Source organism: Melopsittacus undulatus, chromosome 13 (genome assembly GCF_012275295.1).
Source record: "Melopsittacus undulatus isolate bMelUnd1 chromosome 13, bMelUnd1.mat.Z, whole genome shotgun sequence".
Classification (NCBI taxonomy): Eukaryota; Metazoa; Chordata; class Aves; order Psittaciformes; family Psittaculidae; genus Melopsittacus; species Melopsittacus undulatus.
The window spans coordinates 7,607,648-7,635,307 of record NC_047539.1 but is presented as its reverse complement, the minus strand read 5'-3'; the positions used below and the strand labels follow the sequence as shown (position 1 = coordinate 7,635,307).

General features: G+C 54.7%; 1 protein-coding gene across 1 annotated transcript; it reads left to right on the top strand.

Moving 5' to 3' along the window:
- Nucleotides 1–26,536, top strand: MNT (MAX network transcriptional repressor). The gene is made up of 6 exons (XM_034068960.1): nucleotides 1–73; nucleotides 5,634–6,195; nucleotides 8,309–8,350; nucleotides 9,033–9,144; nucleotides 23,394–23,586; nucleotides 25,097–26,536. Exons 1-6 carry the CDS (start codon nucleotides 1–3, stop codon nucleotides 25,810–25,812), a joined length of 1,698 nt encoding a protein of 565 aa, XP_033924851.1. The 3' UTR covers nucleotides 25,813–26,536.
- The last annotated feature ends 1,124 nt before the right edge of the window (nucleotides 26,537–27,660 follow it).

Sequence of the window (27,660 nt, the reverse complement as noted above, 5' to 3'; positions counted from 1 at the left end):
ATGAGCATCGAGACGCTGCTGGAGGCGGCGCGGTTCCTGGAGTGGCAGGCGCAGCAGCAGCAGAGCGCACGTGGTAAGGGGGCCGCTGCCTGACAGCGCGCGCCCGGCCGGGGCGCCGCGGGGGCGCGCACAGGGGGCAGGGCGGTGCCGGCCGGTAGATGGGGGGGGGGCGCTGCCGGTGCGAGGCGCTGCCGCGGGGGCGGCGGGGGAAGCCCGCGGCGGGCGGGGAGGTGACAGAGCGGTGGGGGGGGGGGCCGGGGCGGGGGGAGCGCGGCCCCGCCCCGCTGTGTGCTCGGGGCGGCCTCGGGGCCCTCCCAGGGGTGCGGGGGGGGCCGTGTCCGCGCCGGGGGGCTCCGGCCCCGCCACCGCCCCTCCCGCGGGCGCGCCGCCGCCGCGCGCTGCGTGTCCCCGCGCCGCCGGCGGGGCGGGGGCGGGGCCGTGCCGCGTGACGCGCCAGGCCCCGCCCGCCACCACGTGCACGCGGGCCCGCCCCGCCCGGCCCCGCCGCTGGCGCGGGGCTCTGAGGGGGGGGGGGCTGTGATGAGTCACTGCGCGCGCGGGGGGGGGGGGATCCCGCACCGGGAGCGCGCGGGGCCGCGCGCCGCTCCCCGGGGCCGGTTGCGGCGGGATCCCGCGGGCGGGAGCTGCTGGGGGCGGGGGCAGCGGGGGGGGGGGCACGGGCAGGCGCCGGGGGAGCGGAACCGCGGGTCCGGGTGGGAGGGGCCTCGGGGCTCCGCCCGTTCCTGCCCCCGGCACGGGCGCCCCGCAGCACCGGGGGAGGTCCGGGGGTGGGGGTGCCCCTCCCGCAGCTCTGCAGCGGATGCAGCGCCGGGCCTCGGGGTCAGGGCCTGCAGTGTGCACCCAGGAGCGCGCACAGACGTGACATGAGTGTCACAGAGCATCCCATTCCCACGCTGTGCCTGAAGCCTTTCTTTTCCCATCAGGTGTGCACTGCCTTTTCCTGCTCCCTCAGCACCTTCCACCAATGGAAAAGTAACCCATGGAGGCTTTGCTCTTCTTAATTCATAACCAGAGCAGCTCTTCTCCTGTGCTTTCACTCCTGAGGGCTGTTTGCTGCTCTGGGGAGTTGTGATGCTGTTTGGGTTCACCTGTGTGGCTGGGGTGAAATCCTGCTATTTACTGACTTAAAGTAGCAGGTTTGGAGGCTCTTTTGCTTGTGTCCTCCTTGCACATCCCGGTTGGATCTTGTGAGTAGCCTTGGCTTTGCTGCACGCATTGTGCTGCGTTCATGTGACTTGGAAACAGGTTCCTGTGAGTGCGTGAGATGGGTTCGTGTAGGTGTGTGCAGAGAGATGTGAAACCTCAGGGGCTGGCTCATGGTCCGAGCTGTGACACGCACAGTTCTCCTACACAGTGGCAAGTGTCATGTAAGTGCTGGTATTAGTAATAATGCTGCTTGGATCTCATTGCTGTGTGTGGGGTAAACCCAGCAGATTGGGGTAGCAAGGGGACAGTTGATGTTGCATGTTCCTCATGCTGTTAACCTGTGGGAATGCAGCAGGAGCAGACACCCCGTGGACGTCCACTGAGTTGGCCTCGCACTCCAGTGTTTCTGATGGTTCTGGGAGTCAGGGTGTTGAAGCACCCCTGTCCCATCCACTTTGCGCTTCCGTGCTTCATAATGCTCCTGTGCTGACCCTTTCTGTGTAAGAACGTGGCTCCCCTGCATGTTTACATGCACAGAAACCGACCACAACCGAGGTCCTTTTGCTGTCTGTCCCTTGTGCTCCAGAGACATTTGACTTGCACTGGGGGCAGCCGATTTTTTTGGGTTTAGGTTAATCCAGGAACGCTTCATGTCTCAGGAAACAGATTTATTTATAATCACAAGTAACTTGTATTTGTTTTCTCAGGGGTTTTCCCATAGGCCCTGCTCGGCTTTGCTCTCTGCTTTGCTTGGTGCTGTTCCATTCCCTTTGCAGCTTTTCATGGCTGTGAACACTGCCAGCAGGGGTGGTGAACACGCAGTAAGCACAGGCCTGTGCTCCCCATCTCCTCTACCTGCCAGTTTGGCCCATCTTAGTGACATGGGATTGGCAACAGGGCATGTGCTGAGCAGAAAGGTTTCCCTTGGCTGCAGTGCTGGTGGGTGAGGAGGAGGAGGGCCAGCTCATACCCAGCATCCGTATTCTGGCAATGGCCTGATACCACAAGCTGGCTCTTGAGTTAGATGCTAACTTTGGGAAGAGCCTTGCTCTGTGACGGAGAGGATGCCTGTGTACATTCAGGGATAACTGCCCTGGTCCAGCCAGTTTGGGTGAGCCAGGGAAGCTTCTCCTGTGTGCCAGTGTCTTGTGCTTTGATGGGCAGATTGTCTCCTCCTTTCCAAGTGATGGAGGTAGGACTGGGAAGGGTAACTGCACATTTCCATTCATTCCCTTGAGCAGCCGGTGAAACCCCTGCCCAAGGCAGGCATGAAGGTGCAGCAGCAGCAGCTCTTTGTTCTCCTCAGGGGATCCAGGAATCCGGTGCTGTGTCTTGGGGCTGCAGGGGGGTGAACACCACACAAAGTGCCTTCAGCAGAGGTGGGAGAGGGAGGTTGGGCTTGTGCTGTGCTGCTGTCAGCCAGGGCTCAGAGGGGCTCAGAGAAGGGGTCACGCTTCAGGGGGCTCTCAGTCCTGCAGCTTGTTCCTGAGCACTGCCAGGGGTGTTTGCTGGCGCAGCCCCGTGTGTGTGTCAGCAGCCTTGTTATGACTCAGGGTTTGCCTGGCTCCAGCCCTGCTGCTCTCCAGTGCTGCTGACGGCTCTTATCTTCCCGTTCCGGGTTCTTCCCTGCAGAGTCAGGACCTGCAGCAACAGAACCTAACCCCAGGCTCCAGCCTGCCCTTCCTGCCAGCGGGGCAGTCCCCTCCCTGGGTGCAGCCGGGCCAGCCATGGGCATGGAGAGTATCTGGAGGCTCCTTCTGTCCCCAGCACGTTAGAGCCCAGAGGGACTCCTGCGGGTGCTGCTGCTGCAGAACTGCTGTGAGGGAAAGCCAGGGCCCTTTTCCCAGGCCTGTGATGGCTCAGGGCATGCAATGGGGGCTCCAGAGCATTCAGTGATCCAGAGAAACACTTGAGTCTATGCAAAAGATTGCTCTGCAGAGCTAACAGCTGGTGCCCAATGGTTGGTGGGATCAGAATGGTTTGGGTTGGAAGGGACCTGAAGCTCATCCAGTTCCAACCCCTGCCATGGGCAGGGACACCTTCCACTGGAGCACAGTGCTCCAAACCCCATCCAGCCTGGCCTTGAACACTGCCAGGGATGGGGCATCCCTGTTGTATTCTCCCTCTGTGCTGGGGAGGGACCTTTAAGTGTGGCAGAGGCGCAATGCTGGGTTCCACAGAGGCACATTCCCTTGGTGAGGTGTGAGTACTGAGTGTCCCTGCTGAAACCAGGAGCAGGAAAAGGGCATTGCAGTGCTCCCGGTGCAGTGCTGCTGCAGCACAGTGGGGCAGGAGGCCTGGGACGTGCCCTGGCCCTGGAGCACGTGTGGCTCTGCCTTGGCTGTCACTGATGGTGGCATTGCCAGGGCATGCAAGAGGGAGGAGATGCATTTAAAGCCTGTGGGTTATGAGGTAACACAGTTAAGGGTGCCTGGCACCGTGTACTCCTGGGCCATCAGGGCCCTAAAATAGCCCCAGTCCCCAATGAGGAGCAGTGACCCCGTTCTGTGTCCTCCCGTGATGAGATTTGTGCTGTTGCTGCTGGCGTTGCTGTTGTCCTACATGGTGACACTGAGGTCCCCTCTCCTGTGACCAAGCCCTTTGGCAGGTGGCATGGCTTGGGTGGGGGGGGATTCCTTGTCCCCTCGGTTGTGGCTCAGACCCCCGAGGGCTGGTTCTCTCCCGTGGTTTGCTCAGTCCACAGACCCTTGGGTGGCAATGTGGAGAATGAGTGGAAATGGCACGTCATTTTGGTGGGTACCTGCAGCTTCAGCTGGCCTGATAGCCCAAGAAATGCCCAGAGCCTTGTATCCTTCCTACCTATGGGGTTCACAGCAGCTTCTGCACCGTGTGCATCCCATGTGAAAGGATGAACCACGTGTGTCTGAGCACCTTTCATTGTTTGTATGGGTGTCAGTGAAGGGTGAGCTCACTTTGCATGGAAACTCAAAGAGCTGTAGGGGGCTTTTGTAAAGCTTGGCTTTAGTTTGTTGGCAAGGCCTGAGTACAAAATGAGCAGGAGATGGAGATCTTGATAGCTCAGTGAAAGCGTTTCTAGCCTGAGGGGTGTGTGTGTTAGGAAGGGAAGGCTTAGGGACCCTTCAGTCCTCTCCCTGCAGGAGGGGCCATAGCAGGGTCCTCCTTCGCCTCTGCACGGGCCAGATGCAGGGAACAGTGGCTCACCCGTGCCAGGCTTTGGCTGCAGCAAAGTAACGCTTGGGCTGAACTCCTTGGCTGAAGGGGACTCCGGATGCGCAGCCCCGGGGGCCTGGCTGGCACCGAGTCAGCAGCCAGAGACATCTACATAAATACTGCTGATGAGCAGCCTGCACGTCACCTCCTCCTCCTCCAGCTTCCCGGCACTGGGAATCGCTCCTGGGAATCTCCCAGGCGCTGCCATCAGCCAGAGCTGCCCGAGGCAGGGGTTGGAACTGCAGGAGCTGCTGCAGCACCAGTTCTTGTTGCAGCCCTTGGAGGCTGTGGGGAACTGGGTCTGTGGGGCCTGGACAGCAGGTTCAGGGTGTTCGATGCAGGCTGCGAGCTGCTGAGGTGTGGGGCCACTGGCTTGTATATACAGGGCTTGTATAAATAGATGTCATTTGTGCCATGCTCATCCAACGGGAGCTGCGGGCCCGCATCGCCTTCATGGAGGTTTATTTTCTTAGTCAGGCCACACAGATTTCATTTACTTTGTCTGGTGTTCTGAAAACACACGGGAACACACACACAGCAAAGCCAAGATCAAGAGCTCCAGGAAAACCTACAGCAGGAAGGAGCACCCCGATGGGTTTGTGTCAGTGCAGTGTCCCCTGGGCAGAGGTTTACACTTGCTGCATGAAACGCAGGGTGTTTTAACCCTGGGAGCCTGCCCTGTGCTGCCCTGCACGGGTGGGTGGTTGGCTGTGACCCTCTGCAGCACAAGGATGCCTTTGCATACAGGCACAAGCAGGGAGGGCTTTGGGAAGGTGTTGCAGAAGCAGCCATCACTTGGGGCACTGAGCCCATGCCTGTGGGCTTGTGCAGGAGCAGGCACAGGCTCCCATCCAGGTCCTGCCGGGGCCCTCCAACAAGGTCCATTACCCTTGTTCAGCTCAGAAATGTGTGTCCTTGGCAGAGGCCTCGTAGTGTTGGACCTCGGGAGAGGGAACTGGCTAGATTGGGATGTTTCTTTCCACGTGGTCAGTGATGTCTTGTCCCCAGTGATGCCGGGGTTGCTGCAGACACGAGGAGCCAGCATCCCCTGGTGCTTGGCCTCAAGGGTGAATGTGGGAGCAGCACTTGGGTTGTATTTAAATAGCCCATGCTGGAGGGAAGGGGCAGCGAGTGGAAGGTGCAGCACAGCTGGGACATGGAATGGGTCTGCAGGGGCGCAGGTGCTGCTGGGGGCTCCATGTGCCGCTGTCAGTGGCCGGGTTGAAGGCCTCGGATGGGGAAGGACCATTAACCACTGTCGGTGTCTCTTGCAGAGGAGAATGAGCAGCACGAGAAGGAGAAGCTCCGCCTGGAGAGGGAGCAGGAGCAGAAGAAGGCCGGGAAGGGGAGCGCGCCGCGGGCCAACAGCGCCGTGTCCCCCGAGGAGCCCCGCAGCGAGCTGCTGGTGCCCATCTCCCCCCCGGCGCCGCCGCCCCCGCCGCTGGCAGCCCCCATTTCTGTCATTCCCATCCCCGTTGTCACCAGCCCCCCCCAGCAGGCTCAGACTGCGCTGTCCCCACCGCTCGCCCAGCGCCACCAGCCCCTGGTGAGCGCCCCCGGCCTCAGCCAGGAGGCACCACCCGTGCTCCAGCGGCCGCCGGGGCCGCTCCTGCCGGACGGGGCCGCTGCGCCCCCCCCATCGGGCAGCCCGAAGCAGCTCCAGCACTACACAGCACCCGTCCTGGCCATCTCGCAGCACCATGTGGTGCAGCAGCCCATCCAGCCCCAGCCGCAGGCGGCCCTGCAGCACCCGGCAGCGCCCGCGCCGCTCGGCATGCTGAAGCTGGCTCCGGCCGAAGACACCAAACCGAACGAGCAGAAGAAGAGACCTGGCGGGTGAGTGCGGCTTGTGCATGGAGGCTTCTGAGAGGGACCAGGCAAATGGTGCCGGGAGCGGCGCAGGCCTGGAGCAGCTGCTGCTGCTGCAGAGCTGTTGGGTCAGGAGCACCAGCATGTGTGGAATTTGGATGCCTCTTCGATTCCTGATAGCGCATTCCTTAGCTCCATGTTTATTTTCCCTCCCTGACTGCACACTGTAGAATTCTGTAGAAGGATTTCATTTTCCAAGCCAGACCTGCATCAGGACAAGTGTGTTCCCAAGTCCCAGCACTGCCTCTCTCATCTCAGGCAGCATCTGCTGTTGTGTCTGGCTAAAGATCTCTGCAAACACTGGTCCAGTGTCATGCAGCAGCACTGCTGGCAGGCACCTTCCTGAGAACGGGGATGTGATCTATGAGGTTTTGTTCCCCAGGACAGAGATGACCGCAGCTGCTGTCTCAGTTTCTTAGTGCTGTAGGTGCTAAGGGCCTCCTGCTTGTTGAGAGCTCCTGCAGCTGGAAGGGACTGAAGGCGTTTTGATTTGTCCTCGCCCTCGGACAGGACTTGTGACTGATGTCGCTCCAGGTTTGTGTTTGTCCAACTTGTTCTTAGGGACTTGGGCTGGTGCAGACTCTGTCTTCTCAGGCAGTTGTTTCCAGATCACTGTATCCGGATGCGCAGCCCAGTGTTACTGCTTGTGACCTGCAGAGCAGATTGTTCCCTCTGCAGCCAGCTCCTGTTTCCCTTGGCCCCTCAGTCTTCCTTCCTGCAGCAGCAGTGACCTGGGTCTGCTCTGTCTTTCCTCCCATCCATGTCTACACCTCTAACTGTTCCCAACTGCCTGCAGTTGAGGGTGACTACAGTGGGGTTTACATTGGAACGCTGGTCCAGGACGTGGCAGTGCACTTGCTTTTGCTCAGGACTGCTTCTTACAGTGTTTGCTGTGAGCTGCAGTGCAGAGCCACTGTGACCCAGCTGTGAGAGGAGCACAGGGCTGTGAGATGGTACTGACCTCCCATGTGGGTATCCTCCATGCAAGGAGGCAGTTTCAGTATCATCCTGTGGGAGCAGGAGAAGGTGTAGGATGTAGTGGACAAAAAAAAGGGTTCATGATGTCCTTTGGGATGTAGAGATCCCAAAATGCATAGAAGGAGATGGGGAAAGTAGGTAAGGATATGTAAAACTAATGGCTTTTCTAGGATGCCAGTGTAATGCCTCAGAGATGGATTGTGATCTTTGGAGCTTCTCTGTACACCACTCAGCTGCAGGAAGGATTGGTGCCTTTGTGCTTCAGTCAAGTGAAGCTGCCTCTGAGGGGCTTGTGTGGGTTTGAGGGGTGCAGGAGGGTTCCTGGTGGCTCTGGGATGGCTGCAGCTGCTCCAGAGAACTGCCTTGTGCCCTTGTGCTCTGGGAAGCTGGGAGCCAGGGGCAGCATTGCCGTGTCCGTGCTGCAGTCCAGGCCTTGTACCCTGCAGGATTGCCAGAGCTCTTGGCACAGGCACGCTGGGAAAACCTGAGCAGTGTGGAGGATTCCTGAAGTGCCTCTGGATGGGATAGCCCATGGCGTGTGCTGTGTCTGCCCAGAGCTGCTCCGTTAGGAAAGATGTCTCCTTCGGCTTGGGAAGGTTTCATGGGAAAAGGCTGTCAAATATTTGGTTTAAATATTTATGAAACATTAACACGCTCCATGGCTGGGTATCTTCAGCCAAAGGCAAGCAATTACTTTCCATAGTGTATGGAAGGTACTTGAAGCCTTCATGTGTCTATTAATGTACTTTATCACTGCTGTAGCTGAAGAACTGGGATAACTTGGTTTCATTTGGCTTTTCCTAAAAGTATTCCTGGTTCAAAGGGTGGGGACAGGTCAGAACCCAAGCCCAGAAGCTGTCCCCGGCACACACACTGTACCTGTTTGTATCCTGTGTGCAGGATACGCATGTGTGTCCCTCCTCCTGTGAAGTGTGCACTGTATCTTCACCCAGCAGAGGTGGAGGTGTGAATGCAGCAGTGATACCTGAACCCCTGGAGTGCTCTCTGACATTGACCTGTGTGCCCTAGACACAGCAGGATGGATGGCTGTAGTTTTGAACTGACACTGACTGAGTTTATCTTTGTTCTGTTTGGGTTACAGGGTTGGCACCAGGGAAGTACATAATAAATTGGAGAAGAACAGGTGCGTAAGGCCAGGGGCTGGGGGGTTGCTGTCATTCCCTCTTTCCCTCTCATCCCCCTTGGCTTGGCCTGTGGTCTGTCAGTGCTTGTTTGGCTGGGGGGGGGTTGTTTGCTTGTTTGTAACAAACAACCTCAACAGAATTCCGGGTGACTTTCCCTGGATCTCCTGGAATTGCTTTGCTTCCTGACAGCTCAGCCCAGCATCTCTTGCTTCCCCCTGTGTTCTGCTGCACTGTGTGCTGCATTGCAATAACCCTCAAAGCCCTGATCTCGCAAAGTAAATCCCTATGTGCATAACAGTGTAGCTTCCCTTGATTTGAAGCAATAAAATAGCCAGGATCAGGGGGCTGTGCACAGTGTGAATACAGAATAAAGACCACTTCCTGATCCAAAACTATTGTAAGTCTGAATAGTTAAACCAGGAATGCGGTGAAAGTGGAATCAGCAGCACAGGGACATGAGACAGTTCATGTAAGACTGCACAGCCAGGACTGGAATCTGTGCATAGAACCCTGTGGTGTTCCTGCTGGATTGAGCTGGCTCTGGTGTAAGCAGGCAGGTGACTGCTGTGCACATGTGTAAGTGCTTTGCTTGATGAAGGCCCCAGTGAAGCTCTGCCCCTCTGCTAAACTGGTGCCTGGTGTGTGCTGCCCAAGCTGACAAAACACCTGTGTTTCCTTTAGACGGGCTCATTTGAAAGAGTGCTTTGAGACGTTAAAGCGCAACATCCCCAACGTCGACGACAAGAAGACCTCAAACCTCAGTGTCCTAAGGAGTGCCTTGAGATACATCCAGGTACGTGTGCGCTCGCGTGGCTGCCACTGGGCAGCACTTCACTGAGCCAAGAATGGAGCAGACTTTGCTTAAACCAAGTTGCTTTTTCCTGTAGTGAAAAGGGGAGAGAAGAACTCCCATTGCTCCTTCTCCTTCCATGTGAGTGTAGTCACTTGGAAACTCCAGATTTCCAGAACATTCAGACTTTCTAGGAACACTTGCTTCATGCAGTCTCCTTACACTGGAAGCTCCAGGTTAACCATAAGGCATCCCCACCAGTGATGGTTTTGCAGTGAACAGATAATTCAGATCTTAAAGAGGGACACTCAGGCTATATAAACTGGAGCTGCTCCTTTGTTGGACTGAAGGGAACTTTAATCCACATGTTTTAGGGAGGTTTTCTGTTTGCTTAGAAAAGACATGTTTCCATTAAGGTTTTGAGTGTCTCAGATGTTTGATGAGATGGAGATACAAGTACAGGTGATCTGCTTGGAGCTGGGGAAAGACTAGTTCAGGGTTGTAACACAAAGCTCTGGGAGGATGGGCTACCATGAATGAGCCTGGGGTAAAGCAAAGCTGAAACTCAGCTGTGCTGCTTGCAAGTGGAGTGCAGTAAGTGTTAGTGTTTGGATATTCAGTATTTGTAAAAGTGGTTCATGGTAGCACAAAAAAGATTCTTGGAGCTGGTCTCTGTGGTTGTGAAATCAATGGCATGGATTGCAGTTAAAATTCATCTGGAAAATGGAAAAGTTGCTAAATTATATTGCAAATGGAGAGAACAAATAGACCTCACATTGTGTCTGGAATAAAGGGTGCTAAGGACTGTTCACAGTGGGCTTTCCCATGGTAAAGTGTTGTCTTTTTTTCTGGCTTTGTTACCATTTTCTCTCAGATACCTTTTCATTCCTGGGCTTGCAGGTGCTGGACCTTGATTATGTGCAGCAGTTTTAGTGCAGAGGGTCAGAGTTGGGCCAGCTTAGCCCTCCTCAGTAGTGCTCACAGGTGCCTCCCTAATTCTTATTAGGCAGATTCTGATGGTACCGGCTGCTGGAGGATGGCAAAGGAGGAGAAACCTGTGTTGCTTGAGGAGGTCATTTTGGAGATGTGGTTGTAGTGTGGCCTCATGGGCATTAGCAAAGGTGTGAGGTGCCATGTGGCAGGCAGGCTGGTGTCAGTGCAGAGGAGCTTCCGTTAGCACTGAGGGAGATGGAGCGATGAGATGACCCAATCTGGTGTCAGGAGGTGAGTCTGGAGTTGGGATGTCACAGATGGAGCAGTTCCTGGTGTGATGGCTGATGCTGTGTGAATGGTGATATGGGTGCAGGCTATCCAGGAGCAGGCTCTGCTCCCTGGCTGTGGTTTTGTTCTGTGCTTTTGGAGACAGTTACAGATTCTCTTGGAGGATATCAGAGGAGATGGCCAGTTCTTCCTCTCCATCTTCTCTGGGTCTATTGTGGAGTGTTTTGAGGCTTGGATACAATGCAGTTTTATGCTGCCTACAAGTGCATGCACCAACTTCTCTGTGAATTGCTAGGAATTAAACTCTCCTCACATCCTTTTAAGAAGTATAAACTGCTTTTCTGATGGTGCAGAAGGTGTTCACAGATTCAGAACTGCATTTTGTTTCCTGTAAGTTTCTGCCTCACAGGGTCCATTTCAGTGCTGCTTTTGTTTTATCCCTTCCAGGAATGAGGTGGCTGGGATTTGTCAGTCTCTTGACCTGACTACTCTGGTGTGCCTGTGCTGTTCTGTGTGCCACTATCTGGGGCTGGGGGTATCTCAGGGTGGTGTAACTGCAGCATATTTACCCATTCAGTGAACACTTAGGGTGCTGAAGGACCCTGGTGGCTGGGACCCAGCTGGGTGCAGGCAGGGACTAACACCCTGAGGCCATGGGCTGCGGGTGCAGCTCCAGCTCCTGTGCCAGGAGTGCCCAAGGAGCACTCGGATGGGGCCAGTCCATGCCGCTGCATCTGGCTGCTGTCATCCATTGCTGGGCTGGCACTGGCAGAGCATTGCTCAGCCTGCAGCCCGGCAGTGAAGCTCACGGTGACCTCAGGCCCCTCCTGGCCATGCTCTGGACAGGAGCTCCCATGGCAGCGTCCACTTCCACGTGTGCAGTGAGCACATGGTGAGCGCCAGTGCTTGCACAGTGGGACCGTGGTGAGCAGTGAGTGAGCTGAGCCTGCCCTGCGCTGAGCCTGCCCTGTGCTGGCTCGCTGCCCCTGCGCTGAGCCTGCCCCTGCGCTGAGCCTGCCCCTGCGCTGAGCCTGCCCCTGCGCTGAGCCTGCCCCTGCGCTGAGCCTGGCCCGGCGCTGAGCCTGCCCTGTGCTGAGCCTGCAGCCGGGCTGGCTCGCTGCCCCGTGGGCGCTTGTGTAACCTCCTCCTCCTCCCCTCTCCCGGCAGCAAGGGTGCCTCTGGCAGCGCTCGCTGGAGTTCACAGGGAGTATCCCAAAGCCGGGTTTTCCTTGGCAGCGCTGGGCTGTGGGTCTGTGTTGGGATCATGGGATGCGGCCATGCTGGCAATCTGAGTGCTCCGTTTGTGTCTGAGAAAAAGCAGATTATTGGAAATCTGATTTGATTTCCCAGAGGTCACAATTAATTTTTTTGCATTCTTATTATTTAATTCAGTTTGAATAAAGCTTTGCTCTGTCTCAACAAAGGCAGTGTTCATCAGTGTGGGGATGGGATGAGCAGCCTGCAGGTGATGCTGGCCCCTCCCCACCAGTCATAGGGAGTATTGGTGGGACTGCAGACTGGGCTGGGACCCCTCCAGCCAGCTAAGGAGGGGTTGAGGTGAGCCACAGCCTCATCTGCAGACAGGGGCACAGAGTCGGTCTGATGGCAAGAAAGAACAATAGAGCCATTGCTTTCTTGGCAGTAAACCCTGCATCAGGCCTGGGGTGTCACTGACAGGCTTGGGGCTCACCTGTCTCCCTTGAAAAGAGCAGAGGAATTGTACAAAGGAGATTTACAAGTAAAGCTTCTTACTCCCAATACAGCAAAGTAGTTTTGCACTAAAGAGGAAAACCCCACCAGCAATCCCACTACAGCGAGTCTTGCTGAGGAGCAGTGCAGTGTGCCAGCCTGGAGCCGATGCTCTGTGCCCGTGGGAGCGTGGCAGGACACTGATTGCTGCAGCCGCCCTTGCTACAGAATCCTTGCTCCCCTGTTCCAGCTGGAACTTCTTAGAAATGGCTGTTTGTGTCCTTGGCTGGGTTGAAATACTTGTATCTGCATCAAATCAGATAAGTCAGAAAGTTACATTCTGCGCTTCCCATGGAGCTGTCATGTTAATTTATCCTTGGAGCTGGGCTGTGCTCTGCAACAGTAAATGAGAGTCTCTGCAATTAAGCACACTGTTGCACAAAGGAAATGAGGCTGAACGCAGCTGGAAGTCACTAATCCTGTTAGAGGGTGATTCAGCGGGAGCTGGGGTGGGCTCTGGAGCCATGACGAAGCACATTGGTTATGTGGCCGCCTCACCCTTTGCCTTCCTCCCTGCAAAGCAGCAGCCACAACACTGGAGGCTTCCAGAAAGTTTCCAAGGTGCAGCCTGGAGCTGAGATTTGAGTCTTTTTGAAGGATTCCTTTGCCCTTTAGGGGATGTTGTAATCATCTGATTTGGAAGGTAATTGAAGCCCTGAAGCGAGGCTGTTTTCTGTGTTCAGGTCATGGAGCTGCTGTGAGGGCTGGAGCAGCTCTGCTCTGGAGCCAGGCTGAGAGAGCTGGGCTGGGGCAGCCTGGACAAGAGAAGGCTCTTGAAGGGGAGACCTGAGAGCAGCTCCAGTGCCTAAAGGGGCTGCAGGAAACCTGGAGAGGGGCTTGGGACAAGGGCCTGTAGGGACAGGCCAAGGGGAATGGCTTGAACCTGCCCGAGGGGAGACTGAGCTGAGCTCTTAGGCAGAAGCTCTCCCCTGTGAGGGTGCTGAGGTGCTGGCACAGGGTGCCCAGAGCAGCTGTGGCTGCCCCATCCCTGGCAGTGCTCAAGGCCAGGTTGGACACAGGGGCTTGGAGCAGCTGCTCCAGTGGAAGTGGTCGCTGCCCATGGCAGGGGTTGGAACTGGAGGAGCTTTAAGGTCCCTTCCAACCCAAACCCATCTGTGATTCTGTGATGTTCAGCCTGTGGTACCTGAGCACCTCCCATTTCAGGGGTTATTTTCTATTGCACGTTTGGTGTGTGATGGGGTCCAGGTGACTTGCTCACCAGGTGACAAGGGGACAGCAGGGATGAGAGGCTGTGTGTGAGCCCAGCTGCAGGTTCCAGATCACACAACCCTGCCTGTTTGCCAGCTTCCCCACCAGAACAGGCTCAGATGCTGACTAAATAGTAATGTGCTTACAAAATATTAGACAAACGCTGACTAAATAATAACATGTTTGCCAAATACTTGATAAAACTGAGCTTCCCAGCGCGTGCACAAGGCAAAGAGTAAATGCTTTGAAGACTGCAGAGCAGGGCACTGCTGTGATCCGAACTGTGGCACGTGCTGCTGGGGTACTGCTAACGTATTGGGGGGTGGGATGCGGTGGTGATGGATGCTGGGCCTTGGTCCTGCAGAGGAGTATCTGCTCTAAGAAAGAGACTTTGGTGGATGACTGTGAATTCATAGTCAAAGCAGTCTCCATCCCCCACAGCTGCTGTGGTCTGGTGCCTTTCTCAGGAGCTAAAAACGTTCATGCCAAAAACCCCTCACGGTGGCATACGGGACTGACTGTACCCGACACCTCTTGGTTCCCAAGTAAATCCCTGTGCTGTTCATTTGGAGGGGCACCTCCCTCATACCCTCACCTGACCACAAGAGTGGGTTTGCTGGGCTGAGCTGGCTTCACCCAGTGTCCTGTGGCCTCAGTTGCCTGCTGGCCAGGGCACAGTGGTTTTCCTGTGTGGTGGGCCACTGCTTTAGATTGAAGTCAGAGGTTTGTAAGGAGACCGGTGGGGTTTTGGAGTCCCACAGGAGCGCTTAGGTCAGGGTTTAGGTGTTCCTCAGGTGGAGAACGCTACAGACACGGTGTTTCTGGTGTAGGGAGGTGCTGTAGCACCGACAAACCCACATGTCTGATGCTACCATTTGTATAAAGAACAGAACTCGTTGATGTTCAGGCACTGCAGTGACTGGACTATTGATCTGAATGCATAAGCCAGGCTGTGATGCTTGAGTCCAGTCAAGTTCCCCCCTTGGAAAGTACAGCTGTGACTGCTGGGTTTCATTCTGTGCCAGCTACGAGGTGAATGTACTTGTCTTCTCTAAAACTTCCCAGTGAGAACTGGGTCCATCAGTCCTCACGTGAACAGCACTCTCGTGCCAGGCAGAGCTGCTTTGTGCTGTTTACCTGACCTGATCAATTGATTCCATCTTGTCTAATTAGCCTGAATTTCTTTGCCAATGTTAAAGGCTTCCAGCAGCAACAGGCTGTGGTCATGTCTCGTGGTGTCATCCACGTTTCAGACAGGGATGAGAAATAAGGCCTTTAAAAACATAGTGTTTTGTAAAGTAAAGCAGGTTGGAACCTGCTTAAAAATGTGGGACAAGTGAGAGTTTGGATGTAGAGTTCACCTTCCTTTGGAGTCAGCGGGAGCACAGCAAGTGCAGGCTCAAGTTCCTGCCCTTAATAGAGCCACTGGGGAGCTGGTTTTAGCTTCAGAGCTATGACACTGGCCTACATCAATACAGGCAATGGAGCTCAACCTGAGAAGCCGGGAATGCTCAAGGAGCTTCCCATCTCCTGGCATTGGGTGTGCTGATCCGAGCCAGCCCGTTCCCAATGCAGGTGTGTTTGAAAAGCTTCCAGCGTGTATCCCAGCACTGTGCTGAGCATGCAGGACACTGACACCTTTTTTCCCTTTGGATGACTTGCACTGTCTTTGAGTGGGAAAACTTGGGATTCCCGTCCTGAACCGGAGCTGGCACAAGCCACTGCAGGCTCCAGGGCAGTGCAGGTGCCTGGGATCCAGCCCTGTGCCTCGAGGGAGGCTCCATCCACAGAGCAGGGAGTGGATTTTATTGGCAGGAGTGGCCCCAAAGCGTGTCATGCAGTGGAGTGTTTCCAGTGCCCCGTGTCTGAACCCTGTGCACCGGGTGGAAGCTGTTCCTTAGCCTTTGCCAAAGGGTTGGTGAGGTTTTTAACCGTGTCTCGCTCTTGACTCACCCATGAGCATTTGGAAGGGGTAAATGGCCTGGTCAGGACACTTCAAGGCAGTAAGTGGTGACAGTTCTGTAATTATTAGGGAATCTCTGCTATCCTGCTGCTGGCATTTGAGTCGTAGCTTAAAGAAGTGCTCAAGGTTGTAAAACCCAAACCAACCTGTGAGTGAGCACAGCAGTGCTGCTTGTGCGGTAGCTGGTTTAAGTTGTATCTGGGTGCTGTTGCTTGTCCTGGGTGTCATCTGCTGCTGGAGAGGAGCGCACATGGCGTGATGAGAGTGGTGCTAATTACAGCTGACTGCACAGGCTCTGCCCTGTGGGTACTGTTGCACAGGTCCCTACCTTTAGAACAAGGCAAAACTCCCAGATACAAATACCCCCCTCAGACACTGTGACTGGTTGGTTGGCTGGTTGGTTGGTGAGTTTGTTCTTCCCCTGGGAGCCTGACGGGGAGGAGGCCGGGCCTGTGGCACCAGTCACAGTGTGCTTTGGGCTCCTGCTCTTGTTACCTGTAGCCAAGGTCTGTGTTGATCCGCCTTAAAATTGCGGTGACGCAGTTATTGACAATTAAAATGACAAACAAGGAGTTGCAAGGGACCAGGAAGTGCTGTGTGTGCTCGAGTGCAGCAGAGCCTGGCCCAGCCCTGCACACTTCCCATCCCAGTGGCCATCGTCAACTGCAGAGCAGTCAGTGGGGAGGACTCTGAAACTGGTGCAGCAGTGGGAGCTGGAGTCACTGTCATCTCCTGTTGTCTTGTTGGCATTACTCTGGTGTGATAGAAATGCTGATAAAACATGCTTTGGAGGGTGTGGAGATAGGAATGTGGTTATTATGAGGCTGCTTGTCTCAGTTGTTGCTATCAGAGATCAGTGGTGACTGATCCTGCCGGTGCCTTGGGCCTGCCCTGCACTTCTCGTGGCTTTATCTGGACACCTCTCTGTAGCTGTGACTCTTGTTGCCTCTTTCCTCCCAGTCATGGTTGGGAGGGCCCACACAGGCTGTGGAAGGTGGGTGACCTGGTGGCCAGTGAAGCTGCTCCTGCACAGGATGTTAACACATGCATCAAGTAAACCGAAGAGGAAACAAAGGAGAAAACTGATTCATTTCTTCCTGGTTTCTTCTCCTTTTATCTCTCTTGCTCACCTTTTCCGTCATCACAAGTTAAAATACTGTCTCAGGTTTAGGGTTAGAATGTCCCTTTGACTGTGGGCTTCTTACTGTTACCTGAAATCTCTCTTGGTGTCATGCTGTTTGTTCAGGGTTGGCCAGTGTAGCACCCCTGGGAGAAAACACAGTCCCCAGTCTGACGATGAGGGTGTCAGGTTGGGGCTGTTGGTCCTGTGGTGCTGGGATACCTCCTGATCTGAGTCACGGACTGCTTGGGTCATCTTGGGGCATCACAGAGGGGAAATGGTGTGTGAAGGGGAGGTGCTGGCTGTGACCTGCTGGCCTGTGCGAGTCAGGTGCCTCCCGTCAGGCAATTACCCGGTTATTCCCTGGATTTATTGAGGACAGGAATGGGCTCTCCGAGGGTGACTGTGGCATTTCCTGTGCCTCGGGAAGGAGCAATGTGACTTTGCCTCTGCTCTCCAAAGGCTGAGGTCTTTGGGAGGCAATGGTCACTAAAGAAGTTGGATCTCATTCTACAAGTGATCTGCAGTGGGGTTGATGCTCAGGCTGGTTGGTTGCTGTGCTCTGCTCTTGCTGGGCAGTGTGTGTCATGATTGAGAGCTTGGCCCCAGCAGCTGGCACCTTCCCATCGCTTCATGTCTAGGATTTCTGTGGGACTTTAGCTACCCTAAGGCCGCCCATTGGGGCTTGTACCGGGCAGAATAACTCCAGCCTTAGGACACCTTCATGAGTAGCAGTTGGGAGTCAATGCTGTCAGGCACCACAACAATCCTAAACCCTTAAGCACAGAGGCAGAGGTTTTCACCCATGTGCACAGCTGTGACTCAGAGCTGTGCACAGGTACTGGAGTCATTTGTACCTAACAACTGGGTTTTACATCCTCCCACTGCTGCCGTGGCCATAACAATGGGGGAGGTAGGTTAGAGAAATCCTCTGGTGACCCAGATCTGCTCTGTGGGCCGTAGGTGGATCCATCGGGATGTGAGTAACTGGCACTGACCTCCTTACAGGGATGGAGGTTCAGGGAAGAGGGCTGGTGTGGGAGGCTGGTGTCTGTGTCACCAGCACCTCAGCCCCCGCCATGGTGGTCATCATCTGCCAGGGGGGTGGTTCATGAGAGCTCATGTTGGGGCCACCATCCCCTGCCAGGGCTGTGTACAAACTTAGCACTTGGTCACTGCAGGTAACATCTTTTTAACACTGAATTCCTCTTAACCACGGGAGTCCCACAGAAACCAGATCTGCTGGGGAAGCCAGCCCGGTTTGGTGCTTCCCTGGGCATGGCTTTGCCTTTCCCTGCTTTGTGTTTGTGTTCTGCGTGTTCCAGTCATTTGCTGCCTTTCCTTTTTCTTTCCTGAATTTATTCTTTGTCTTCCTGATCTGGATTCTCCCTCCCCTCTGCCCTAGTAACTGCTTGTACTTTGTCCAGAGAGCAGTGCTTCAGGACACTGGCTCCTCCTGGGTCTGCAAGGCCTATGCAATCAGCGTGTGTCAGCTGTAGTTGTGTTCCAGATACCATGACCCAGTGTCTGTCTTTACCAGGATTCTTAAGTGCTAACGATGTGCAAATAACGAATGTAAATAGCAGAGCATGTCATGTGCTCGTTTCCCCAGGATTCCTCTGCTCCTGCCTGTTCTGTGAAGTATTTGTCTCTGGATACTGATCTCTTCCCTTGCAAGTTGTGGGTGCACAGACCTGATGGTGACCACTCCTCCCCAGCTCACTTTGTACCTGCAGAAGAGCCGGGGCAGCCCCTGCAGCAGTGACTTGCTTGTTTCCTGAAGTCACTGTGCTTGTGTGTGCGAGGGTGCAGCCACCTCCCGGAGCACAGCACTGCCCTTTGGCTGCCTTCCCTGTGCAAGGTTTGGCACTGGGGAGAGCTGGATCATGAGCCTGCTGGCAAATGTCCATGGGGTCTGTGTCCATGGGTCAGCCTGCACGCAGGGGCTCCTTGGAAGGACCCACAGGGAGGCAGCGGTGCCAGGGATGGGATCCATGTGCTGCAGGGTGCTGGTGGTGAGGCCTGTGGGGAGCATGGCTTGGTCTCTGTTTGACCTTGCATGTTTTAGTTTGGTTTTGGTGCTCGTGTAAAAGGTTCACTTTGAGACCTGACACCTGGTGCACAGGCAGCAGGGGCCTGAGGTCCTTGTGCTCCTCCTGCCCTCTCGGGCTGTCTGCTGAGAACTGGTCCCTGCAGGTCCCCATCCTGCGGTTCCCCAGGGCTGAGCACTTGGTGCTGTTTGGGTCGAGCCTGTTGTGATTTTATGTCCATCGTGCTGTCCTGAGCAGAGGCTCTCAGGGAAGCACGTGGAGACCCTGCTGTGGTGCAGTCTGTCCGGGTGTAGCTGCACGGGTGCTTTCAGCTGTGGTGCTGCTGTGCCACAACCTGCATCTTCCCATCAGTGGTGCCGGGTTAGCACATCCGGACCACTGCAGGATTGCGGCTCCAGCAGCCCGCTGAATGAAGCAGTTGCCATGGAAACCATGGCTTTGGTTCCCATGGCAACCAGCCGGGGCTGCACACAGGCAGGAGGAGGGTAGCACTGCTACCTCCGCTGGTCCTGCCCAGTGCTGCTTGCCACTGACTGAGGCCATTGGCATCAGCAGGAGCTTGGGTGCAGCAGGTCCCGGGTGCAGGAACGGGTCCCTTGGCTGTAGGCTCCTGTAGGTGCTGTTACCTCTCCTGGCACACTCACTGGCGTGCAGATGCTGGGGATGCTGGCCTGATGCTGTGGGGGGAACCGACTTTGTGGTTCTGTGCTTTCATGGGCTCCCCTTCATGGCAGCAGGGTGGGTTGAGTTGGATGCTGGGCTTTAAGCAAGCTGCTGAAGAACCTCATAGAAAATGTAGCAGGATTCACAGCAGGAGTCCCCCAAATGGATACAGTAATGAACCACCCAAAGCACTTGAGGGGAGTGTGGTATCTGCCAACAGTCTGGGGCTGTGGGCTGGTTGGGGACTGTGGGTTCCTCACTTCACTGGCTCGTGTTTCTGGTGCAGCATTTGTGGAGATGGCTGGTGGGCTGCTCGTGCTGCAGATCTGTTGCACCGTGGGAGTCCATGAAAGAAGATCCTTTTCTTAGGTTTTAGCTTTTTTCCCATTACGTAGGGGCACCAGCACCCGTATGGCAGTGGGAAGCCTGGGTCAGGTCCGTGCTGAATCCCATGGAGATGCTGCAGGTGGGATTGTGCTCAGGGACCTGCCCTGGCCCAGCAGCTCCCGTTTGCTGCAGCGGCTGCGGTCCTGATAGCAAAGAGTTACAGAGTCTGGCTCGAAATTGCAAATCACTTTCGTGATTGCTCATTGATGAGGAGTTTTTAATCAGTGAATGCCATGTAATAGAACACAAGGGCTGAAATGTGCTTTGGGAAAAGCTCATCATTGAAAGTGTGTTCTTAAATTGCTAATATAATGTTTGTAAGGGGAGCTTTTTAAGAACACCTTTTAAGCCTCACTAATGCCAACTGCAGGGCTGGCTTTATTCTTGAGGCAAGCACAGGGAAAGCATTGGGGCATTATTTTCCATCCTGACATAAGGATAAGCAATTTAATTACAACCAGCCATAAAATGGAAAATCCTTCACAGTGATGAATGGCTGTTGCTGTGTACTGACAACAGGAGTTTGTGCACACAAGGATGGGCTCAAAGGAGTGAAGTGTTAGAACTGGTGCTGTTGGGTGTTTGCTGTCACTGCTGTTGTGCTGGTCTTGCTTTATCATCCACATGGATAGAGGCTGCCATGTGTAAAGGAGGACAATCAGATACAGGGAGCAAAAGCAAACCCATGCATGGATTTTAGTGTGGTCTGTGCTGCTTAAATGAAAGATGATGGGACTCTTCACTGCCCAGGCCCTTGGTGCTGCCGAGCAAAGGGCTTGCTCTTGGCATCAAACTCGGGCAAAACTTCCCGAGTGTCAGGAGTGGTGGTTGGATTCACGTGAAGGTGAGGGGAATCCATGCCTGCTTCCTGGGGTGGATCCTCTTCCCCACGTCAGGGCTTCCAGCGCCTCAAGCGATGCTCTTGGGGGATATTTTTAAATGCATAGAAGTGAAAAATAAACCAGTTTTGAAGTTCCTCACCCTGCAGAGTAAAAGTTGCCCAGGCAACCGAGGCTGCCAGCTTCGTCACGCTAAAAAAAGCAGCCCTGCCATCATCACTGCACAGACATAAGGAGCAGGGGCTGTGCCCAAGTTTGTTGCTTGGAAAAGAGCAGTCTCGGGGGGGGGGTGTCTGTTGAGCTGGCAGGAATCACGCTGCCTGCCTGGGTACATGGGGGTTGTGCTCTAATCAAATCTCACCAGGTTTGGGTGGCGAGAGCCCCACTGCTTGCACCGAGCAGAGAGCAAACCTGAGGTGTCTGCCCCTTGCCTCCTGCAGGGGTTTGCAGCTCCCGCTGCTCTCTGAGCAAGTGGGAAAAGAGAGATGCTGGTAACTCCAGTGGGCTTCCCACCATGAGCAACCGGGGGCAGTGTGTCAGGAGCCAGGCCAGTGTGTTCTGAACCAGGGGCAGTGTGTCAGGAACCGGGTTCAGCAGAGGGGTTCACAGCAGGCAGCTGTGATGCTGCCCATGTGCTGCTTCCCTGGTTAAACAGGCACAGGCTGGCAGTGATGCTGGCTGCAGGAGGGGGAGTGCTGGTTCCACGGGGTTGGTGTAGGCTGTGGGAGCACAGGTCCTTGTCCTCAGTAAGCCCATGACATACCGTGAGTCAGGAGGAAGCTCCCCCACAGTGGTGTTTGTAGTCAGTCCGTATTCAGACAGCTTTAAGCCAGGTAAACTTTGAAATCTCTCGAGTTTTCATCTCTCTGAGGGTGTTCTCTGTGAGTAGGCAGGTGAGCAAAGTCAGAGTGACTAAGGTCTGGCTGTGACTGTGGACTTTCTACTGGCTGACGGGACAGCCTGGCACCCAGTGTGGGCAGGGTGACCTGCAGAAAGTAACTGGTGATGGGCAGGTGCCAGGGGCTGCTGGTGCTGCTGGACAGAGGGGACATGGGAGACAGGAACCCACCCTCTTCCATCCTGCCTGCTGGTGCAAAGAGGTTCAAAGGCAGCAGGTTCCTGCGCAGGGTCTGTTGCTGCGCCCAGGCTCACCCAGTGCAGGGCATGCAACCGGACCATGCAGAGGTGGGAAGGGGCTGCACCCTGCAGGGCAGTGCTGGGAGCTGTGGGAGAGGGAGGCTCTGGTGAATCACAGCCAAGTTCATGATTGGGGCAAGCAGCTCAGCCCATTGTTACCACCGCGAATTGCTCTATCTTGGAATAGCTTTGGAGGCACTGCCTGTGCCAGCAGAGACTCCAGCCCATCTGCTGCTGCAGCTCCCCTTGGAGAGCACCCAGCCCGGGAGCAGCATGTGCTGTGCTGGGTGCTGCAGGAGCTGGTGCCTCTCAAGGCATTTCCCAGCAGCAGAGGCCCAGAGCCTGTGCTGGAGCAGGGGAGCATCCTCAGGGCAACTCCGGCCCTGCTGGTGCCTGTGAGGGTTCTGCCCCTCCGGTAATTCCAGGTTCATGAGCAAGCACCAGCGCCTGCCCATACCTCGGAGCTGGGAGCTCCTGGCAGCAGGGCAGGAATCAGACCTGCTTGAGCTGCTTGTGCTGGGCTGGGGAAGGTGCTGAGGCTCCTGCACTTCTTGCTTGCTAATCCTGGGAAGCTGCTGCTGTGTCCTTGCAGTGCTGTGCCCTGCGAGTGACTGCACCGGGAATGTGCCTGCAGAGCAGGGCTGGGCTCCCGTCACTGCACAGCAGTTCTCAGCTCGGGGTTTCTCCTGCCTGCTGTGTTCCTGATGGCACAGTGAGGGGCAGGCCATTCAGACAAGTTATCTTCTCACATATTTGAACCTGAGCACAGGAGCTCCATCATCGCCTTCGCTTTTCCCCTCCATCCCCCTCTTTTCCGCAGGGGGTTTCTGTCCCCTTGCAAAGATGTGGGGTATTTTCCACCTCCCAGGCCGTGGGCCAGCAGGCAGTTGCTCTGCACTGCTCTGTGTAGATGCTTCTTTCCATAGGGGTGCTTGGAAATAGATGTATGTAGTAAAAGCTCTATAGCCCCACTCTCTGGTGGCTGACGCTCAGTGGTGCCATGGCCTCTTGCCTGGCATTCAGAGAGAGCTGCACCCATTCCCTCCCTTTGCCCCCTCCCACCCAACCATCATGAGCCCTGATGCTCTTCAGGTATTTTGTGAGGCAGGTGAAGTGAGGCTGATGTTGGGAGCTGAGTACAGGCCCTGTTACTCTAAACTGATGCTGAAGTGCAGCAAAGAACTCCCTTGGACTGACACAGAAGAGAGGAGGCCTGGCTTATGCTGCTGCACCTCCAGCAGTTGCCTGCCTTGGACAGTCCCTCATGGTCCACAAGCGCTCTGCATCCATGAGTCATTTGGTTGTGTGCTTAGAGATGCTTGCTCTTGTGTTTGCACTCAGGTGCCATCAGTGTCCTGTGTTGAGTGTAGGAAGCCAGCAGGGTGGAAGTGCAGTGCTGGGAAGTGTCTGACTTCCACCTCATATGATATATATGCTATGAGTCATAGTCATAATTCAGTGCTCTTGGCTCTTAGCTCTTTAGTTTTGTTGGGGAGGTCAGAGCAAAGGGGAAGAATGCAGGAAGGAGGTTTCATTTTCTCTCTTCAGAGTGGCAGATACTTTCAGAGAGGAAACCTTACAGCTTTCCCTGAGGAGTTCTGAGCTTTACACTTACCCTGGGGTTGGAGGGACTCACACAATGTGGTTCAGCATTTCTGGTTTGGAGGTTTGTTGGTTTTCCTTCAGAAGGCAGGAAGCTGTTGGCCAAAGCAACTCTAGGTTTCTGTGGCCAGCTCTTGTCCTGTCTCATTCCCTTTCTGCCTGAGTTTGAAAGGTGTTAACTGTATCTGAACACCTTTTACACCAGCACAACTGTTAAAAAGAGGAGCTGTGGACATGGGAGTGACCAGGTTAGCGCAGATGACACTTGTCTTTGTTCTCCTTAGGCTTATTTTTCTTCCCTCTGTCTTTAGACTTTAAAGAGGAAGGAAAAGGAATATGAACATGAGATGGAGCGGCTGGCGAGAGAGAAGATTGCTACCCAGCAGCGCCTGGCAGAGCTGAAGAACGAGCTGAGCCAGTGGATGGACATCCTGGAGATCGACAGGATCATCCGGCAGACGGTTCAGCCGGAGGATGACCAGGCATCTACCTCGACTGCGTCAGGTACCCATAAGATTCCTCCTGGTCATCACCACACATCACAGACACAGTTGTGTAGTGGTGGTTGGGGGTCTTCATTTAGCACCATCAAGGTGTCTTTGCATTCAGATAGAGTAATATGTTTTTAAGTGTTTTATAATGATGCTGTTGGTCTGATAACTGGTGCCTGTGCAAGGCAGACTGAAAAGCTGTGTCAGCATTAGGGAGACACAAAGTGCAGGTTTGTGCATTTGATCTGCTGGTCCCTCACATGGAGGTCTCTGCTTTCAAAACTCAGTTTTCCTGTTGTGCAGCTCTGCAGCCCTGCTTTTAGAACCGGGTGGTGCATGAGCATCCTGATGTATTTGTGCATGGATGTGGGAGGGTGTTCAGCCACGTAGAGAAGAAGGAGTTGGTACAGGAAGGATCACCAGAGCATTTGAGCAACTTAATGAACCCTCACGTTGTGTGAAAAGGATTCACAGGGAAGATGAAATGATGGAATATGTGACGTGCCATTCCCAGTACAGTGTGAGCTAGGAGAGTGCATGCTTCCCTCCGTACCAGTGATCTGCAGCAGGAAGAACAGGCAGTCATGGACATGCAGCACTTTGCTTGCTGGAGATGAGGAGGCTGTAGCAATCCGTATTCACTTGCAGGAGCTCCTTCAAGTCGTGACAGCATTTGCTCTTGGCACTGCAGGCAGACATACAGCAGGCTCCAGGAAGGGAAAACTTCCGTTTTCTGGTTCATTCAGGCTTGTATTGGGCTCATCACCTTTGAACACACTTGCAGATTTCAAGTGTAGGCTGATGGAAGTTGAGAGTAGGAGTCAATAGGAGCATCAGCCATCCACTGCTGCTGAAAATGATCACTTTGAGCTACCAGTAACCACAGAGCTGGCAGAAGGGAAGCATCTTCCCTGTTTTCCTGCTGCTTCTGTATCTTCGGAGATTTTCAGTCTCTACTGCATGGCTTTAGAGCAGGCAGGGCAGGGTGCTCTGCTTGTCTTCTGATCTCTGCAGGGTCAGCATGTTCCTGCATTGCTTCCTTAGTTCATAGACTGGGAAAGAGTCCACTTCCCAGAACCACACAAGGAACTTGCTGCCATGTTTCTCCATGGCTGTTCCCTTCCCACTCTGGGAGTGGAATGGGTGGTATTGATCGGTGGAACAACTGGAAAGGGAAGGATTCCATGTTCCTCCCAGCACAGACAAGAGTTCAGCCTGGCTGCTCTCCATCTGCCTCTGCTTGCATTGCTTCCCTTGCTGCCGAGCGGGATCTCAGCCTGTTGTGAGCACCCCTTTCTAGCTGGGGCTTTGAGCGGCTCACACCTTCAGGTCCTTGGCTCAAAAACAGGGAGGAGAAGAGTGTGCTGCCCCACTGGGACTTGGTGGAGGCTGCTGTGCTGTGCCATGCATTCGGCCTGCCTGTAGCTCAGCGACTCCTCCTGCTGCCCGTCAGGGAGGCCGGTCAGTCCGGTCCATGCTCTGCTTGCTTTGTTATGGGAGTCTCATCCTTTCGTTTTTTGCAGAGGGCGAAGACAACATGGATGAGGACATGGAAGACGACAGGCCAGTGAACTCATTACCAAAACTAACCCAGCGGCAGCACCCGGAGCTGCTGAAAGCCGTCCCCACAAACGCTGCTTCCCACCACCCGGCGGTCCTGCCACAGCACCTGCCCATCCAGCAGAAACAGAGCCCGGCCCACCCTCCGCCTCCCATCCAGACACAAGCACTGGTCCAGCCGCAGGCGATCGTCCCTGCACAGACTCACATCGTGGCGGCCTCGACAGTGCAATCGACTGTTATAGCCCACACAGCCACTACCCACGCTTCGGTCATCCAGACTGTCAACCACGTGATTCAGGGTCCACAGACCAAGCACATTGCTCACATTGCACCTTCCACATCCAGCCCCGTGCAACTCACCACTGCTGCTCAGCCTATCGGCCACATCACTGTGCACCCAGCCACCATCAACCACATGGCCCACCTCGGCCAGCAGCTGCCCATCTACCCTCAGCCTGTGGCCGTCAGCCAGCCCGTCGTGAGCCACATTGCTCACACGATCTCGCACCAGCAAGTGAATGGAACCACGAGTCTTGGCCAGCAGGCGGTGATGGCCAAGCCCGCTGTAGGAACCCAGGTTGTCCATCACCCACAGTTAGTGGGGCAGACGGTCCTAAACCCGGTGACTATGGTGACCATGCCGTCGTTCCCCGTGAGCACGCTGAAGCTGGCCTAGAGGGGACCGCCCGGCCGCGAGGTCTTTGTTGGGAACCTTTCCTAAACTCCATACATTCCAACCAGGTCCGGCCCCATGGGAGGGAGGTGCAGAGGCGCTGGGGAGGGGGGGCCGGGCTGCACAGCCCCCGGGGCCACCCTGGAGCCGGGGACGGGCCCCTCTGCACTTGAATTTTGGTGATTGAGGAGACTTCAGAGACAGTCGTTCTGGTGATTTTTTTTCCTTTTATGTGTAATCAGTGGGTATGGATATGATGTTCTGCGGACTTTTCATTTCCCCTTCCATGTGTTGCTTCTTTGTAGAATAAAAAATTGCCGATCTCTTTATTGAGACATTGCTTAGAATGGGAAAAAAAACCAACCACAGGAGTCTATATTTATATATATGTGTGTATGTGTGTGTATATATATGTATATACATATATATATAAATATAACATTTGAAGAAGGCCTTTTGTAAGGTTGATTATTTTGCAGGATTATTAGACAAAGTTCATTTCTGGAGGAAGGAGACAGAGTGTGCTCTCTACATGGGAAACCTTAAGATAGATGGTTTGGTGGACCAGGGTACATCTGCAGTGACAAAGGAACCCCAACACAAACCGTGTCAAAGGTATTCCCATCGATATCGTACATTTCAGAAACCATCTACAATCACTGTGACTTGTTACGGCATTTTAAGGAAATTCTCTGTCCTGTCTAATAAAAGGAAAAAGAATGCACAACCGGACTTCCCTCGTGGCAGTTTTCTAACTGACTCGCAGAGCCGTGTCACAGCGAGCATGGTTTTGGTGTTCTGATGGTTGGCGATGCTTTGTTTGCATGGTTTTGGGGGTTTGGTTTTGCTGCTGCAGTAACTGGCTTTGCAGATCTCTTTGTGTGGCTCTTCCTATTTGGGATTCCCCCCACCAGTCCCAAGCTTCCAGGTTCTTGGGTTTGTTCTTGTTCTGCAGAGGCAGATACTTTGTGCTGACAGCTTGGGTCTGTGGATGTGGCCTGATAGAGTGGAGGCTGGGACAGAAGCAGCAGGCATTAAGCAGACTTGCTGCATGGATTAATTTCTTTGCTGGTTTGTTCCTCAACTGACCGTGGTTTAGTTGGGAGTCAGTGGATTAGAAAGCGATAAACGTGGATGTGGTTATCTCCACAGTGCGAGAGGTTAATGGTGTACTCCAGGAGATCAGTGTGTGTAACTCGTGTCTTACAGAGAGATGTGCACCAAAGAGCCCCTCATCCCAAGGGACCCTCTCCATCCTGTCCGGTGGTTAGGTCAGATCATGCTGGAGTCCATGGCAAACTCCAGTGGTGTCAGGAGGAGGGATGTGGTGTGGTACTTGCAGCCTGCCTGGGAGAGTTCTTTAGGACGTGTTCCATTGCTGGCTGCTTGGTCCTTGCGCTGTTCTGTGTGTAGTGAGTACTGCTCTTCATGATCTCTGCTCCGTCTTCCTCTTCCCAAAACCCAGCACTCCACAGTTGTCAGCACAGGCAGAATTCCTGCTGTAGCCAGTGGACATTTTCCATGGGCAGGATGAGGATGGTGCCTGCTGGGAGCTGCCATGGAATGCTCTGGAAGTGCTGCCCATGCAGAGGGCCTCCCTATGCTGCATCCTCTTCTGGGCCATGATCTGCCATAGGAAAACCTGCTCCATAGCCTGCCTGGAGTGCTGCCAGCAGGACTTGGGCCTGGTTGTGCTCTCGGAGGACAGTGCTGGAGGTGTCATTCAGGAGCTCTTCAGTTCCAATGCACCCGTGCTGTGGTTGAACTGTGCTGGAGGCGGGTGATGCCTGCAAGCAAAGGTCAGACGTGGCTGAGAACTGCATCAGATTCGGTCATAAAGCCCTGGGTGCT